At 33.5% G+C, this 16,932-nt stretch overlaps 10 protein-coding genes across 10 annotated transcripts; 9 read left to right on the forward strand and 1 right to left on the reverse strand.

Annotated features, from left to right (window-relative positions):
• The first annotated feature begins 43 nt into the window (after nt 1-43).
• NAEGRDRAFT_82058 (uncharacterized protein) lies at nt 44-1,503 on the forward strand. Its single transcript, XM_002669643.1, has one exon. The coding sequence runs from the start codon at nt 64-66 to the stop codon at nt 1,429-1,431; it is 1,368 nt and encodes a 455-aa protein (XP_002669689.1). The 5' UTR covers nt 44-63; the 3' UTR covers nt 1,432-1,503.
• A 44-nt stretch (nt 1,504-1,547) lies between these two features.
• NAEGRDRAFT_75311 (uncharacterized protein) lies at nt 1,548-2,049 on the forward strand (the record flags this gene model as incomplete). Its single annotated transcript, XM_002669644.1, has 3 exons — nt 1,548-1,588; nt 1,638-1,674; nt 1,792-2,049. The coding sequence occupies 3 exons, from the start codon at nt 1,548-1,550 to the stop codon at nt 2,047-2,049; spliced, it is 336 nt and encodes a 111-aa protein (XP_002669690.1).
• A 175-nt stretch (nt 2,050-2,224) lies between these two features.
• NAEGRDRAFT_75312 (uncharacterized protein) lies at nt 2,225-3,627 on the forward strand (the record flags this gene model as incomplete). Its single annotated transcript, XM_002669645.1, has 5 exons — nt 2,225-2,253; nt 2,318-2,401; nt 2,442-2,804; nt 2,848-3,268; nt 3,310-3,627. The coding sequence occupies 5 exons, from the start codon at nt 2,225-2,227 to the stop codon at nt 3,625-3,627; spliced, it is 1,215 nt and encodes a 404-aa protein (XP_002669691.1).
• A 1,051-nt stretch (nt 3,628-4,678) lies between these two features.
• Nucleotides 4,679-5,846, forward strand: NAEGRDRAFT_75313 (uncharacterized protein; the record flags this gene model as incomplete). Its single annotated transcript, XM_002669646.1, has 2 exons — nt 4,679-4,764; nt 4,904-5,846. The coding sequence occupies 2 exons, from the start codon at nt 4,679-4,681 to the stop codon at nt 5,844-5,846; spliced, it is 1,029 nt and encodes a 342-aa protein (XP_002669692.1).
• A 374-nt stretch (nt 5,847-6,220) lies between these two features.
• Nucleotides 6,221-9,125, forward strand: NAEGRDRAFT_75314 (proline-rich SH3 domain protein; the record flags this gene model as incomplete). The annotated part of the gene is made up of 2 exons (XM_002669647.1): nt 6,221-6,852; nt 6,914-9,125. 2 exons carry the CDS (start codon nt 6,221-6,223, stop codon nt 9,123-9,125), a joined length of 2,844 nt encoding a protein of 947 aa, XP_002669693.1.
• Nucleotides 9,126-9,258: 133 nt separating this feature from the next.
• NAEGRDRAFT_75315 (uncharacterized protein) lies at nt 9,259-10,304 on the forward strand (the record flags this gene model as incomplete). Its single annotated transcript, XM_002669648.1, has 5 exons — nt 9,259-9,356; nt 9,419-9,447; nt 9,494-9,653; nt 9,708-10,017; nt 10,071-10,304. 5 exons carry the CDS (start codon nt 9,259-9,261, stop codon nt 10,302-10,304), a joined length of 831 nt encoding a protein of 276 aa, XP_002669694.1.
• Nucleotides 10,305-10,974: 670 nt separating this feature from the next.
• NAEGRDRAFT_75316 (uncharacterized protein) lies at nt 10,975-12,696 on the forward strand (the record flags this gene model as incomplete). Its single annotated transcript, XM_002669649.1, has 1 exon — nt 10,975-12,696. One exon carries the CDS (start codon nt 10,975-10,977, stop codon nt 12,694-12,696), a length of 1,722 nt encoding a protein of 573 aa, XP_002669695.1.
• A 200-nt stretch (nt 12,697-12,896) lies between these two features.
• NAEGRDRAFT_75317 (uncharacterized protein) lies at nt 12,897-13,556 on the forward strand (the record flags this gene model as incomplete). The annotated part of the gene is made up of 2 exons (XM_002669650.1): nt 12,897-12,935; nt 12,993-13,556. The coding sequence occupies 2 exons, from the start codon at nt 12,897-12,899 to the stop codon at nt 13,554-13,556; spliced, it is 603 nt and encodes a 200-aa protein (XP_002669696.1).
• Nucleotides 13,557-13,693: 137 nt separating this feature from the next.
• NAEGRDRAFT_75318 (uncharacterized protein) lies at nt 13,694-14,295 on the reverse strand (the record flags this gene model as incomplete). The annotated part of the gene is made up of 2 exons (XM_002669692.1): nt 13,694-14,076; nt 14,127-14,295. The coding sequence occupies 2 exons, from the start codon at nt 14,293-14,295 to the stop codon at nt 13,694-13,696; spliced, it is 552 nt and encodes a 183-aa protein (XP_002669738.1).
• A 237-nt stretch (nt 14,296-14,532) lies between these two features.
• NAEGRDRAFT_75319 (uncharacterized protein) lies at nt 14,533-16,249 on the forward strand (the record flags this gene model as incomplete). The annotated part of the gene is made up of 2 exons (XM_002669651.1): nt 14,533-15,108; nt 15,230-16,249. 2 exons carry the CDS (start codon nt 14,533-14,535, stop codon nt 16,247-16,249), a joined length of 1,596 nt encoding a protein of 531 aa, XP_002669697.1.
• Between the last annotated feature and the right edge of the window lie 683 nt (nt 16,250-16,932).

Raw genomic sequence — 16,932 nt, forward strand, 5'->3', positions numbered from 1 at the left:
AAAGGAGTCCTCAACACTATTCTCTTCACAATATTCCAATAACAAAAAAACTGCCACAACAACATGTTCAGCGCAAAACAAGTAACTGCTAGTAAACATTTCAAAGTTTTCCTTTATGAAAACTCCTCAATTCAACCACTCTCTGAAACAACCTTGAAGGAGGAAAAACCAAAGAGTGTCCACAGACTCATTTTGGATCAAAGTGGCATTACCTTTGAGGAATTCGTTCAAAAATTGAAAACCAAATCCATTGTCACAGATACCAATTTCAAACTCTTCTATCTCGACGATCAAAATGATTGGGTATCCTTGTCAGATGAAGAAGATTGGAAGATTTTGAACTCAATTCTCGCTTCTGAAACTGTTATCAAGATTGTCTGCCAAAATATTGTTCCAAAGAGTGAAACTGATAACAATGATAGTCCAAAGGATCCATTTAGTGAAATTTTCAAGAATTTCAATTTGCATGGTGGTAGAAGAGGTCAAGGACATTGTCCATTTGGTGATGCTCGTCCTCAATCTGGTTGTCCATGGTCACGTGGTGGTTGTAGAAGAAGAGGTGGTATGGGAGCTGGTTTTGAACAATTTGCTCCACTCATTGAAAATGTTGTTGGATCCTTGTTCAATAATCCTAATAATGGTCAACAACAACAAGGAGCCAATCCATTCGATTTGTCATCATTGTTGAATAATCTCTTCCCAGGAGCAGCCCAACAACAACAAACTCAAGAAAATGCTCCACAACAAGAAGAATCAAAGGAATCATCCAATATTGCCAATTCTCAAATTCCACCTCAATTCAACGGTTGGAATGATTTGATTAAGAACTTTTGTGGAAATTTGAATGATAAGGCCAATAATGGATCTTTTAATATTCCACACTTTGGCATTGTTTGTGATGGATGTGGAAAGAGAAACTTTACTGGATCAAGATGGAATTGTGCTGATTGTGGTGATTTTGATTTTTGTCAAGAATGTTTTGAAACTAAGGCAAATGATCACTTTGATGGATTCCACAGTTTCAGCCAAGTTGAACCAAAGGCCAAGAGTTTCCTCTCAAATTTTGTAAAGAAGATGGAAGGTAATCAATCCGAATCAGCTCAACAAGAAACACCAACTCAACAAGATTCAGTTCCAGAAACTCAATCCCATGAAAGAACTGAACAAGTTCTCCCAGAAGAAAAGCTCGATGAAGAATTATACCCATCAGTTGACAATGTCACCACTTCACAACTTCTCTCCAGTCAATTGGATTTACCAACTGCTCCTGTTGAACAACCACAAACTCCAGTTGAACCAACACCAGTCGTTGAATATGCAGTCGAGCAACAATTATTAAGAGACATGGGATTCGTTGATGATCAAGCCAATACTAGATTGTTAAAGAAGCACAATGGTAACATTCAAAAAGTCATTACTGATCTCCTCTAAATTGTCTCTACAATCTCTGTAAATATATCAACTAACTATCTATATCTTGTAAATAATAAAAACTCATTTCCCAAAAACATTAATCTTACTTGATTAAATAGTTTTACAATAAAAAAATGAGTCAAATCATAAAGAGAGGTTATCAAGCTAAAGGAAAGTAAGTTTTCCTTCATTGTGACGAAGAACACTTTCCGAATCAATAATAGATGCCAAGGTGTAATGTTCCGACAAACCATTATTCGAGTATGTGATCATCACTTGTTAATAATTATTTAAATTATCATTAAAAGGCAATGAGCAAGGTAGATTTTACATTAAATTAATTTGGAAATATTAAATTAATATTAATAATTTAAATAGTTTGGAGTGAAAGGAGGAGCTAGCAATGATAAAAAGGATAAGGATTGTGTTTGGATTACCATGGAAGGAGAAGAAACCATTATCACTGAATTAGCCTCAAAATTAATCAACACCAAACCACTCAATTCTTGGGGAGCACAATTAACTCAATTGAGTGAATTATCCTCAGACAAAGTAATGGAAATTGAAAAACATCAAGTAACAACAAATAATGTCGATGAATTCAAATGGAATAAGAATGTGCAATTCTATCTATAAATAATCCGATTGATTCCATTGAATTAAATATTCTACTCGTTGTATGAAACTTGAGCTTTTTAGTTTTTTCTTGTTAGCCTTGGTTTTGTCTTTTTGGCGCCAAATCAAATACAAAAAAAATAGCGCAAAGGCTTGTTATATTTATTGAAGGAGGTTTTTGTTGAGAGAATACACAATGGTGCAATTTGAAAATTTAATGATGAGGTAAGATTTAAATTAATTTGGTTGAGTATTAAATAAATATTAATGTATTCTTATATTGATGTAGTGATTCGGAAATGAATCCTTTGGAAGCACAAAGACAAATCAACAACTTGAAAAATTTTGAGATTAAGGATATTGGATCGGAAAAGTAAGTGTTTAATTGAATGATGAATGTGACAATATTATAGATGGATGAAACAGAGAGAAGTAATTGAAATGCTCAATATTCAAGCCCATCAAGATGCTGCTCTGAATCAAGATGAATATGTTGCACAAGCTTTTATTTCCAATCAAATGGTTGAAATTCTAATTAAAGAATTAGTTAGTGTTGAAATTTGGAAGAATAAGGTGGCTTCACTCATCAAGGATGATTTAGCTGATGCAACAAAACAATCAATCAAACCATATTTGATTTTCTATCATGAAGCTACATTGTGTAATTTATTGGAATGTGTATTATATCATAAGGATGCAGTAGTTTATTGTGATGAATCGCTAATGATTGAATTAGTGGACTATTGTCAAAGAAAAATGAATTTCCTCGTGCATAAGTAAGTTCAAAACACTTTTTTTCATAAATAACTTTGGGAATAGTAAGGATTTAATGAATAGACAGGATCAAAAAGATTTATTGAAATTAACAGATATTGATATTTGGGAGGATCAAAAGAAAGAAATTGAATTCAATTGCTGCATGTATTCACTGACAATTTTCAGATTCATTACCGATCAGTTGAAGGAATTGTCTCCAGGAATAATTAATAGAATTCTGGAGAAGCATGATACTCCAATCTCTCTAGTCTACATTATTGAAGATTCCCCATTCAAGAAGAAGGAGAAATCTGGTTTCAAAAAATATAATGGAAACAAGTGGGAAACTGTGCAATATGATGAATACTTGAAAGTGTCGCAATATGAAGCTCAAGTATGGTTAGCCATCAATAATTTACTCGTTGAACCAGAGACAAGAAACCAATACGAATATAACAACTTTAGAAAAGAAACTGTTTTAAGGGTATGTTCCATCAATTTAATTTCACTAACCTGTTTCTTTAGTTGAAGAAATTTTTTACAGATATCCTTATTGACCAAATTCCAGTATTGGTTGATTTAGTAAGAACTGTGGAAAGTTTGCAAATTATGAACCCTCCTGTTGCATCAAAGAATATTTTCATTGTTGAAATGGTAGCAGAGTTTAGAGAAAATTTGTTAAGCTCTCTCGATTTTGAACAAATAGCCCAGGATCAACTTGCCTCAATCTGTTGTGAGGACGATGAAGCAAGACAAGAGCAAGTCATGTCCATGGCTAAACGCTTCGGAGACTTGTTAGAATTGATGGAACAAGGAAAGGAATTTGATAATATTAAACTTTAACCTTTAATAATTTCTGCTACTGCAAACAAGTACGATGTCGTACCATGACAGAAAAGAAATAAAGTGATGAATAATTTAATAAATGTTTTTTTTATGTTGGTAAAGTGATTAGTGGATTTACTTTTGTTCCTTCTTTCCGCTTTCCTTCTTCTTTTGGGCAATTTGTTCGACTCTTTCCTTCTTCTTGAGTTTGATTTCTTGTTGTTGAGCAATGGTGTTCAACTTCATTCTGAGTGGATTAGTACCCTTCTTCAATGATTGGTATCTCTTGTTGCACAAGAATCTCTTCTTTGCTCTACCAGTCTTTCTCTTACCCTTGAATGGTTGCTTGTCAACCTTTGGAGTTTGATTTTTAACCTTACCGGCTCTGGCCAATGATCCGTGAACCTTACCCATTTCTATTCGTTGTTGAAAAATTGTTGATGATGTTCATCGATTTGAAAAGGAAGCACGTTTATGTTTTGATAAATAAATGCTGGCTGAGATGGTACTTACTGTTTTTCGATTTTTTTTTAACAAAGAAATAAAAAACTTTTGGGGTTGACTCTGTATTTGCTGATTTTACAACGGAAAAAATGCCCTGCCATTTTATCAAGAAAAGAGAAGGCAGCACAGAATTGAATCAAAATCAATACAATATCCACTATTCTGATAAGAGTAAATATACTTTATTGTACTTATAAATATATGAAGGTGGTTTTCTATATTTTTCCAAACCAACAGATATTATCTATTGGCTCAGTATTAATATCAAAGACGTATTATTTGGTCAATAAGGATATCTGTCTTTTTTGTTTCAATGGAAATTAAATATCAGAAAGTGCATGTCATAAGTCCACAAAACAATTCATTCTAGAATATCAATCTCAGAATATATTCTTACAATACAAAAACACTCAAAATTGTCAAGGAATATTTTCTTCATTAATATTAAAGGCCAGGAAGTAAAATTTGTAACGCGGCAGCTTCAATAGGCGCCATTTTTAAAAAAATTCCAACCAAGTTGTTGACTAAAACCCTCTCGTCAAATTTAAAACCGCTTTTGAGGAATATGAGTCGTGCTAAAGTGTACGCTGATGTAAACTTGAGAAAACCAAAGGAATATTGGGATTATGAAAGTTTGCAAATTAACTGGGGGTAAGTTGTTGATTAATAGAAGAATATTAAAATCGAGAAAATTAAATAATTGATGGTGATGATGATGAAATTGAATAACAATAACAACTATGGATAACAATAATAATAATAACTATATTTAAATTGGATAATAATACAGTTCTCAAGATAAATATGAGATTGTTCGTAAAGTAGGTCGCGGAAAGTATAGTGAAGTCTTTGAGGGAATAAATGCTGAGACTAACGAAAGATGTATCATTAAAGTTCTCAAACCTGTAAAGAAGAAGAAAATCAAGAGAGAAATCAAAATTCTTCAAAATCTTTGTGGAGGAACAAACATTGTCAAACTTTTAGATGTTGTTAGAGATCCAGAATCAAAAACACCATCACTTGTGATGGAAAATGTCGATAATACTGACTTCCGTTATTTATATCCAACATTCACAGATTTTGATATTAGATTCTACATGTATGAATTATTGAAGGCTCTCGATTTCTGCCACTCTATGGGTATTATGCACAGAGATATCAAGCCTCACAATGTCATGATTGATCACAAGCAAAAGAAACTGCGTGTTATCGACTGGGGTCTTGCTGAATTTTATCACCCTGGACAAGAATACAATGTTAGAGTTGCCTCAAGATACTTTAAGGGACCAGAACTTTTGGTAGACTTTAGAGAATATGATTACTCTCTTGATATGTGGAGTTTAGGATGTATGTTTGCTGGAATGATTTTCAGAAAGGAACCATTCTTCCATGGTAGAGACAATTATGACCAATTAGTTAAAATTGCAAAGGTTTTAGGAACTGAAGAATTGTATGATTATTTGGATAGATATTCAATTACTCTCTCCGCTCACTATGAAGGAATTCTCTCTAGAAATAGATATCCAAGAAAACCTTGGTCAACATTTGTTAACAAGGAAAATGCTCAATTGGCAAATGAAGAAGCTATTGACTTTTTGGATAAATTACTTCGATATGATCACAAACAAAGAATGACAGCAAAGGAAGCTATGCAACATCCTTATATTAGTAGTATATTTTGCAAATTAGAAAATAACCAATCGTCCACTGGAAATATGGACACCCATGAGTAAATTCATTCTTCAAATAACAACAAAAAATAATCTTTTTAAACCCTTAAAAAAAGAAATTATATTTTAAATTTAATATTAAAAAATTAAATTCCTTAATGAATTTTAAATTGTTTAGAATTAACAAACACTTTACGTTTTAATGAATCTATTTAAGTCTAAGGCTCCATTCTTTTTGCTTGGTATACTTCTCGCTGTAAAATGCTATCTCTCAGCATTTGATTGCCTGGCAATCATTTAGGTACATTCTAATTTTCTGTTGATCTATAATTGCACTTCAATGTGTGTGATCATCATGATTCACTGTGGTTTTGTATTATTATTAACACTCAAATCCTATTGTCTCAATAGTGTTGAATAGGAAAACAATTAAAAAAATGCCTCCAAAATATAGTAACAACTCCTATCGAAATTCGAATAATAGGAACAGTCATCATCATACACCATCAACAACAACACCAATCACTCCAACACCTTCATCTGGAGTACCTATTTCTAATAAAACACCAACACAAACAACAACTGATCCATCTCGTATCATTCCACAACCGCGTAGACGAAGATCAAGTGTTAATCGTGAGCAACAATCTTCTCCTTCAGGAGAATTAGAACATACAACAACAACAACAAGTCCAAATACAACCAATGGTTCTAACAATCATTCAACAACAGTACATAATAATAATACAACAAGTACTCAAAATAATTTAGATGATGATTGCGAAAATCAAGCAGGACTTGCTACTAATGCTATTGAAAAAATCTTTAGTACCACTCTTCAATTTAATGCAGAATCTATTCTTTCTGCTGTTGATTTGCTTCAACAAAGAAGAGAAGAACAATATCCAAATGAAAAGAGAAAGAGATTTACCATTAGAGAAATTCTCGAAGTTGGTACAAAAAATCCAATTTGTAATGATAGACACAATGATTTACCAGATCTTGACTATAGAAAATTAGATTGGGGAATTACTCCTGTTCCACCAAAAGCAGCAGAACTAGCAAAAAGGTATGTTTTTATTATTGTTGTATTAATAATAACAATTGGATAACTTTTTACACTACTTTAGACCATCAAGACAATCCTCTGGTATCAATCAAAATGAATCTCTATTCGGAAGCAAACCATTCTCAGGAAGAGGAAGATCACTCAGCAGAGAAAATAATGCTATTCCTTCCAATAATACATCTAATACATCGTCTTCAACAATAACAAATTCTTCATCAGGTAGCAGTAGATTTGCCTCATCTGCTATTACTAATAGTAGTAGCACTGTTATGAGAACAAGTGGAAAAGGAGCACTTTGGTTTGACCCTGGTATTGATACAAAGGAAAATAATCCTCTTGAATTAACCAATGAGGAAATTGAAAGAAAGAAAGCCTTTGAAGAGTTTAGAAAGATTAACCATGCTACAGTAGGAGCAGGTTCCTTCTTTGACTTTGGAGGAGAGGAAGGAGAGTCTCTTGAATCTGGACTTCATAGCTTTGATGATGAATTACTTGATGAATCCCTTGAACCAACTTCTATGGATGAAATGGGCGGAAGTAATGCTAGTGACTTGGAGAATTACTTTAATACACTCAGCACTGGAGGTCATCAAACACAGTTTGGTGGAATTGGAGCATCCCACTTTACTGAAGCTTCCCTCTATCCAAAAGAACAACAATTGAATGAAATTGAAGATGAATTTATTAGTCTTCCAACACCAAAATCAATGATTCCATCCCAAAAGAGAGACAAGCCACTATTTGCTCTTGATGATTCCTTGAATAAGGAACCAGTCAAACCTGTACACAAAGGAGATCCTGTCATTTCCTCAGTACTTCAAAATAAGTCTGGAAAGTCTAGATTTGGTTTTGGAGACGGATTTGAATCTGATATTCAACCACAACAACATTCACAACCTCTTCCATTCACAACAAACAATGGTGGAGCAAGCAAATTCTTAAATATCAATAATCAACAAACTGGCTTGAATGTTGAAGATCAAGCTATTTTACCAATCCATCATCAAACTCATACAGGAGGTGGAGCAACTATTAATGTAACAGCACTATTTGGAGGCTCATCAGCAATGCCAAGTCGTAAACAATCAAATCCTCCTATTCATCATCATGAAGCTTTCAATAATTTTGCACCTACAACAATTGAAAAGCATCCAGAAGAGGAAATTAATCATAACATTCACTTGGAACAATTCCCAGTTATTGATGCATCAAATCAAATTTCAATGATGAGTGCCGAAGATTTAGAACTTCAATTCCTTAAATCATTAAATGATACAAACCAACCATCAATGCAAGAGTCTCAAGTACCTGAAGCAAACAAGATTAATCAACTTTTTAAACCAATTTCAAATGAACAAAATGTTGCACATCAAGAAGCTACCACTCAACAACCAACTTCACAATTTGTTTCTCCATTCCAAAAATATCAAGAACAAAAACAAAATGAAAAGTCAGAAACTAAATTACCTGAAGATTTATCCCTCACTCCTTCAAAACAATCATCAGTTTCCAAGACCAGTGCAACTTCACCAGCATCGGCTGCCCAAAGAAAACTTTCAAAGACATCAGCTAATTCTCCATTTGTTCCATCACATTTGATGAAAAAGATGGGTACCAATACTGAAAAGAAGATTAAGCTTAAGGTTAACACTCCAGTTACAAATACAGCAGCTGCAACCAAAACAGCAACATCTCAACCAAGTAATGTTACAACATCAACAAATAATGGTTCATCTAATGTTACCACATCAACAGCTAATGTTGCATCTGTACCTGTACAACCAACTGTAGAAACTCAACAATCACCAATGATTAATCAACAACAAATGCCAATCATTCCTCAAAATGAATTTTTATCACAAAATAATATGGTACATTTGAATCCAAACTTACTTCCACCAAATGGAAATCAACCTCCAGTTTCTCCAACCATTCCAATGAATATGGGAATGCCTATTAGCCCTCTCATGAATCAAAATCAACCTCCAATTAGAATTTTGCAAAAGCCACCAACAGGTTTTGTGCCATCCCAACCATATCCAAACAGTCCAACTGCTTTCATTCCATTTAGTCCCCAAGGCCATCCAGTTCATCCTGGAATTCCTGCTGGTTTTATTCCACCAAATGGTAATATGTTCCCAAATGGATTCATTCCAAACAATGGCATGTTCCCACCACATCCAAACATGTTCATGGGTAATCAACAACAAGATTTCTCTTCTCAAGCTCTTTCTCTCGAAGATTTGGAAAAAGAACTCATGAATCAAAAGTAAACACCATTGTATCCATAAAATAAATCTTATTGTAATCATATTTCTGACAGTTAATGAACCTAGCAGATCAATAAATTTCAACAATCTTTGTTGACATTTAATGAGTGGATTCTTTTTTTCACAACACAAAAAAATGATGAAATCATCATCCCTCCTACTCATTGTCTTGTACTTCTTGGTTTTAACGTCATCAACTATGGTTGATGCCCATGCCAGATGGAAATATCCAACGTAAGTCATAAATCAACTTTAATATGTTGAATCAACATTGTTCTCTTATCAAATGAAAATAGTCCAAGAACATCTGATTCTGGTTTAAAGTGTTAGTACTTTATTTTTATGTGTGACATTAATTATCCAATAAATAGCTTATCCTTGTGGAGGTATTGAATTCTTCGGAAATGGTCAATCAATAACAACTCTTCAACCAGGAAAACAAACTCTTCAATTTGAAGAAACTATTTCACATACAGGAGCTCCCTTCAGAATTGCTTTGAGTATTGATTCCGATTCTAATTATGATTCATTGTAAGTTAGATTGCTCCTTTTTAACATGATTCGAATAGATTTTTGTTATTATAGTATTCTCATAGATCACATTCCACACAATGATGCAACTGAATCCTCTTCACTCAAGATTTATCAATACGAAGTAACAATTCCAGACATTGATTGTCCAAAGTGTTCACTTGCTTTGACTAATCCAATGACTGATAAGATCGCTGCTGGAACTTGTTGTGCTTATCCTAAAGCATCTTCTTCAAGTCCTCAATGTGGAAGTGTTTATCACAGTTGTGCCAATATTGTTATTAAGGGTAAAATTCCAGTTGACCAATTCAAAGCTAACTATACTTATACTGGTCCATGTGGCGATTATCAAAGAGAATCTGCTGTAAGTTTTTCATTCTATTCGAAACCATTCCTTAAACTAAACTAAATGTTTAGACCTGGGTAAGACAATCTGATTCTTCATGGAAATTGAGTGCAACTTTCACCAATTTTTATGTTCCACCAACTTCACAACAATGTCCAATTTTCAATTCAACATGTGCCACTGGATCAAAGAGAACTTCCACCTCAACTGCCAACACTAATAATTCATCATCTTTGAGAGGATTGCATAATGTAATGCTTATTGGATTTGTGGTTGCATTGATTTCAGTAATTGGATTATTTTAAATATTTAAACTCTGCAGAATAAACTCAAAACTATCAACTATATAAAACTATAGTTTCAACAATTCGGAATTAGTTTTTGGAAATATTCAAAGAGAAAACTTAAAGGTTTCTCGGTTCATCTTCATTCTTTTAATGTTCATAGTTAATTTCTCTGAATGGCTTGTTATAAAAGAAGCAATTTAACTTTTCTGATAAAAATCATTAGATTCCATTGTATATGAAGAGTTGACGAGTGGATAATTTTCTATAGACTATCTAATCTGAAATAAGTGTACACATACGCATTGTAAAATGCGTTATTGATGATTTATAAGGTAAATTGCCAAAATTAAACAACGATTCGAATAAGTTGTGATCTCGATTTACAAATCTATTCGAAAGGATCTTGCAAATTATTGAAAAAACATAGAAAAATTCTTCAATTTAATTCAACATTTAACAATACCCACTTTTCTATTAAAGTAAAACGCTAAATTAACTTCATCCTTTTTGAAAACATGTGACGAGTCAACTGCAATTAAATTATCAATTGGATTGAAGTAAACAACCAACAAATCAACGCTAATTACTCAAATGGAATGAAGGGAACAAAGCATTATGCTGACTTACCTATGTTTTTATTCATTCAGAAAAAAACAAATACTTTCATCTGAGTACTCGGCTAAAGATCATGGAAACTAAACAAACTAATGTTGCAAATTCGGAAACAAATTGTTTGACCTCATCAAATAGTAAATCGAACAATTCATTGACTAGATGCGTTAGCAATATTTTACATAAGGGTTTTAGTAAGAAGAGAAGTGAGTCAGAGCAAGGATCAAATTCTTGTATACGAAAGGATGGACGAAACTCCAAGTCCTTAATGCAATCAGAATACAAATGCACAACAACAGCTCCTGCATTCTCATCAAAAGGAGCGCCAGCGTCCACTCTCACCATTGCAACTCCTCAAAAGATTCCTTCACCTTCACTAGACGAAACCAATGATAACAATTTCTTCCACTCCCAACACAATTGTACCAAGAGGAGAAGAAACACAGTCTTCTTTCCCTCAACTCCAAGTATTGATGGTGTGAAAACTCCAACTTCTCCAAGTGGCTTGTTTCACTACTCGAGGCGATTGAGTGTTGATCATGCAACAATGGGAAACATTTTAGGAAGAATTATGTTTGTTGAGGAGAGACAAGTCATGTTTCTTAATTTCGAGAATTTAAAGATTGAATCGATCAAACATTTGGAGAATATTGCTGCATGTATTCGAATGTTGGTAAAAACTTCGATGGAGTCAAAGAGGAAAGATGGTCAATTTGATGGAAAGATTAAATGTTTTTTGAATGATGACGATTTAGATTGTGATTCACATTTGTTTGATACCTATACACAAACAGTTCATATGAACCCTCTATTCGAAACTGTCACTCGATACACCAATAAGAGTTTATTTTCAGATCATCAGAGAAAAATCCAAAAATCCCTCAGAGATTGTGAAGTCTATGTAAAGACATGTCCATGCATTCTGGATCGTTATGTTTTCATGGTCGATGATCAGATTGGTAAGGGAACTTATGGAACAGTTTCACTTGCAATGGATTTGAGTTTGGGAAGAAAGGTAGCTGTCAAGAGATTATGTAAGAAAACTGTCAAACTCATTGGTATTGAAGAGTATGTGCAAAATGAAATGGAAATTATGAAACTCTTGAGGGATAATCCACATGAAAATATTGTCCAGGTATTAGATATTCATGAAAGCGAGGCAGAATATCTATTTGTAATGGAGTACTTGTCAGGTGGTTGTCTGGATAATCCCTTCGATGAATTTGAAATCATTCCAGAAAGTCAAGCACAATTATACTTTTGTCAACTGGTGGATGCTGTTGATCATTTGCATTCAAAGTTAAAAGTTTTGCATCGAGATATACAGCCATCTAATTGTTGCTTTCTAGATACTGAAAAGAAATGGTTAAAATTGGTTGACTTTGGTTTGAGTTGTCAACCAACAGATTTCACTAAGAAGGAACATACATTATTTTGTGGAAATAGTAATTATGCATGTCCTGAACTGTTACTAAAGAAGGCATATGGATCTGAAGTTGATGTCTATGCACTAGGAGTCCTTCTCTATAAGATACTGTTTGGTTGTTTCCCATTTCGTGGAGCTCAACAGAAATTGCTCATGCACTTTACAGTTCCACTGAAGGATGATGTAAATGGAGATGATGCAATGGGAAGTGATGATTGTGGTCAGAATATTTCGAAATGTTGTAAAGATTTGTTGCATAATATTTTGGAAGTCAATTGTGAAAAGAGATTTTCCATACAAGATATCAAGAATCATCAATGGTACAAGATTGGAAAAACTCAGAAGGTGGATTTACTAGAAAGTCACGAATAAATATATAGCCAATGTTCAAGATTTCCAATCAATCTGTTAAATTCTTTCTTTCATTATATTTTACACACTTTATATTGTGAATCATTTCCACACATATATATGAGAATTGGAGAGATAACAGTTTGGATTGAAGAAGAGCTAATGATGCACATTTATTTTGATTCGAATTTTCAAAAAAGTTGCCTCAAATCATCACTATAATGGTTGTAGAAATTGTTTATTTCAAAGCTCACGAAGAGGTAATTATATTCCGCACATACTGATGGTTTACAATATTTATCACAAAATTGAAAAAGGAATTATTGAAATTAATTGCACAAGTTGGTAAAATTGAATACCAATTAACTGGACTCGAAGGAGAATCGTGGAAAAATCATAAACCATTTACAAGATATGGTCAACTTCCCTACTTGAAAGTTTCCGATGATTTTCATGTTTATCAAACATTGGCAATTGCCAGATATCTTGCTCAGGAAGGTAATTTATATCCTCTCAATGAAAGAAGGGATGCAATTCTCACTGAAGAAGTAGTTGCTTCCTTAAATGAAGTTTTGCTTGAATTCTTTAGAGTTTTCTATGAAATTAGTAATGAAAAAGAGAGAGAAGAAGAATTGAAGAAATTTAAGGAAGGAACTTTGCAAAGAGTATTTAGTGGATTGAATAATTTATTGAATGGAACTAAGTGTGGATATTTCATTGAAGGAATGTTGACGTGGGCTGATCTTTTTCTTTTGGAAATTGTATTAAATTTGGAAAGTGTTGGAATTGATTATTCATTTGCTAATGGAATTCAAAGATTGAAACAAATTTTAATGGAAAATGAGCAAGTTAAGATTCATTTGGAAACGAGAAGAAAATAAACAATTTCATTAATCAAAATCTTTGTCGACATGTTGATATCATTCGAATGTTAAATAAGAATTGTAATCTCCAAGATATTCTCATAAAAAAAACATAATTATATTACAAAATCTACAAATTCAATCCAATAAACAAATTAATCCAATTTTTGTTTGATTGGCCACAAGGCAGCAAACAATGGAGTTCCAATTGCATTTCCAATCATTGGTCCAACGATCATTGGTTTCTTCTTTAAGGTGAAAAAGATTGCAGAACCCAAAACTGAGGCAACCCAAATTTGATCCCAAAACATATTCATCTTATTGTGTGCAATTCTGAAAGCTCTATCATCAAAATTATTCTGTGTAAAGGTTCTAGTTCTTCCATAATACATGGCTGCAGTCAAGACAAATCCAATCGATGTACCTATCGAAATGAATCGAGGAAGTTTAATCTTGATTGATTCACCAAGTGAATGAGCAAGTGGCTTTTTAAGAATATACTGTTTGGTAGCAAAGTGAATTGGAGTATAGAGGGCACCTTAATCAATAATGATGATCATAACACAAATCGGAATGATCAAAACCTACCTAAAAATCCTCCCAATTGTATTCCTTTTAGCACTACATGATTAAAGACTGCCATTTTGGGATTTGGAATTTTCTGATCCTCTGGAATGTATACTTCGTCATTGTTTGTGGTTGTTTTTTGAGTGACCACAGAAGTGGAAGAGGCAGCAGAGCTGTTTGTTGTCGACATTTTTTTTCTCCTGTTGGAAAAGTGTTTGTAAGAGAAACTTGGTTGAGCAGAGGTAATTTTTGATTGGTTGGAAATTGTCCTCTAAGAAAAGGTGGACTTTATGAAATTGTACGCAAATATTGAAATAGAAACATGCCACTCTCGTCTTTTTCTCATTAATTTTCTCATTATTTTGGAATTAAATATGATAATATTTTGTAAAAATTAAAAAGTTTTTGTTTTATTTGACTTTAAAAAATGAGTGAATTTGAATACTATCATGATGGAGACATTCATTATGTAAATCATCACCAACAAGCTTCCAATTCTCATCAACAACAACAACAATATCAATCATCATATAGGAGTAATGATTATTCATCATCACCATCATCATCGGAATCATATCTTGATGATGGATATGTTCTTTTTCAATCTATACAAATATCAATTCCTATTTTACCCTTCTTGATCATGATGGGATTTGTATTATTCGTGATGGGATTAAGAGCCATTAAATATTTCCAATTATCTGTAAATTGGCATGTAATTACGAAGAGTTTCAAACATCAAATTATATTGTTGAGTTTGTTTTTCCAAATTCCCTTGCTGTGCTTTTACTTGTATTCATTAATTAAATTCGGAAAGAGTGATGCATCACTAGTTTTAATTATAATTTTGAATTCAACTATTGGAGGAATGGCAAGTTTTATCAATGAGAAGAGTTTGGGTTATTTTGTCGTCATGTTGGCGTGTTTTATTTCAAGTTTATTGGTGCAAGAGGCTCACGTCAAGACAATTTTGATTTGCTTGTGTTTTCTTGTAGTTGCATTGGTAAGTAGATACAGTGATGATTCTTTTCATGAATGGAATGTAAATGTCTAAATGGAAAACTTGATCTAAATTAATTGACAATTCATTACAATTACATCTCCACTTTATCAAATATATCCAGAAAATTCAAAAAATCATCTTCCAAAGAAATAAGCAATTCGAGCCAGAGGATTTCACAGAGGTCAGGACAACAATTGAACAAGATGATCTTGTCAAGGGTTCTTCTCACAATTTTAGACAAGTACTAACCAATGCTGATAGAGAAGGTAGCTATGACAATAACAGATTTTACAGTGGACAGAATCGATTCCAACAACATGGACATGAACCTTACAACCGCCTTAAACCATCCCTTTTCCAAAATAATGCCTTCGAATACAACCACCAACCAACTCCAACTGTTAACAAGTTACATTCGGTTGCAGGTTTGAAGAGGGAAGTTCATAATGACCTGCATAATAGAGAGGACATTTACGTACCTAAAACCTCAAATTGGAATTGGTTGGGTTCTGTGTTTTCGAACATGAAATGGTTCAGCAAAAAACAAGAGCCTGACATTCTGGAGAGAAGACATGTTAAACTTCAAGTTCCTGACAGACAAAAAGTGCTCTTTGACAAGCCAGTTAACAATGTCAGAGTGAATTTTGTAGAAGAAAGAGAAGAAAGAGAAGAAAAAGCCAAGCTGTCCTCTTCCTCAACAATGAATTCATACACCCCTCTTTATCCCTCCCTATCTACAAACATTCCTCCTTCCGTGAAACCAGAGGAATCACCAAGAGCAGGTATTTCACCTTATTTGTTAAATCACTCTTTGCCTTTAACACAGTCCAATACAACAAGGAATTCAATGAAGCCACAACAGGAGAGCGAAAAGCCTCCCACATTCCAAACAAAGGAGAATTTCAAAGTCCCAATGGAACCTGAGGAGGAACCAAATAGATATTTTGAAACAAGACAACAATTCCATGTTGCTAAAAGAGTTCAACAAGTCCCACAACCTGAATCTCAATCTGCCTTCAAACCAAGAGCAGGAGCTTTAGTTTCAAAACAAAGACCTCCCATTGTACACACTGTTGTTGAGGAAGAAGAGTTCATACCAACTGCTTCTACATTTGATGGGGATGATGATGAAGAAGAATAAATGGCCCCTTAATAATTGACAACATACATTTTAAGGCCTAAAGATGTTGAAATTAATACACAGTAAGACCAAATTAATTGTTACAACCACAACAAACCGGACACGAGTATTACAAAATTTGCAACTACAGTACTCATCACTATTTGGAACAAGACCACGTTGAGGTGAGTCCATTTAAAGTGCCGTACACGAATTCTCTCTGTAAATGCTTCACATTAGAAGGGCATTAACATGTAGGGAGTTAAATAACCATGTTAGTCACTCAACTACAGTGAATCATGCTGTGAGGAGCAACTTAATGTTCCTTCACAACAACAATCACAACACAAGCCCACCAACACTTCGCGCTTTCAACACACTGTGTTCTCAACTTCTAGACAACACAAACATCATTGCATGACCAAGAAGAAGTGAACCCAAACAACCTTACAACCTTAACAACAACACAACCGTTAAAAAAAGAAACAACAACAATACAAGTTCAACAAGAACAGCAACAACAGAAAGACAGTAACAATTAGAGCTGACATTATCTTAATTCTCCTACAAAATAGTGTGTTGTGTCGTTTTATTTGCCCTCCATTTCTCAGTAGTAGTATTGTTGTTGCATATCTAACATCTTCATCATCTTCTAATATATATATACGGTGAAAATATCTGCACAACAGAAGAAAAACAAACTC

The sequence above is a fragment of the Naegleria gruberi genome (assembly GCF_000004985.1).
Source record: "Naegleria gruberi genomic scaffold NAEGRscaffold_79, whole genome shotgun sequence".
Lineage (NCBI taxonomy): Eukaryota > Heterolobosea > Eutetramitea > Acrasida > Naegleriidae > Naegleria > Naegleria gruberi.

Bases quoted from the DNA above. Each gene is read 5' to 3' on its own strand.
- NAEGRDRAFT_82058 (XM_002669643.1), top strand. From the start codon at position 64: ATGTTCAGCGCAAAACAAGTAACTGCTAGTAAACATTTCAAAGTTTTC.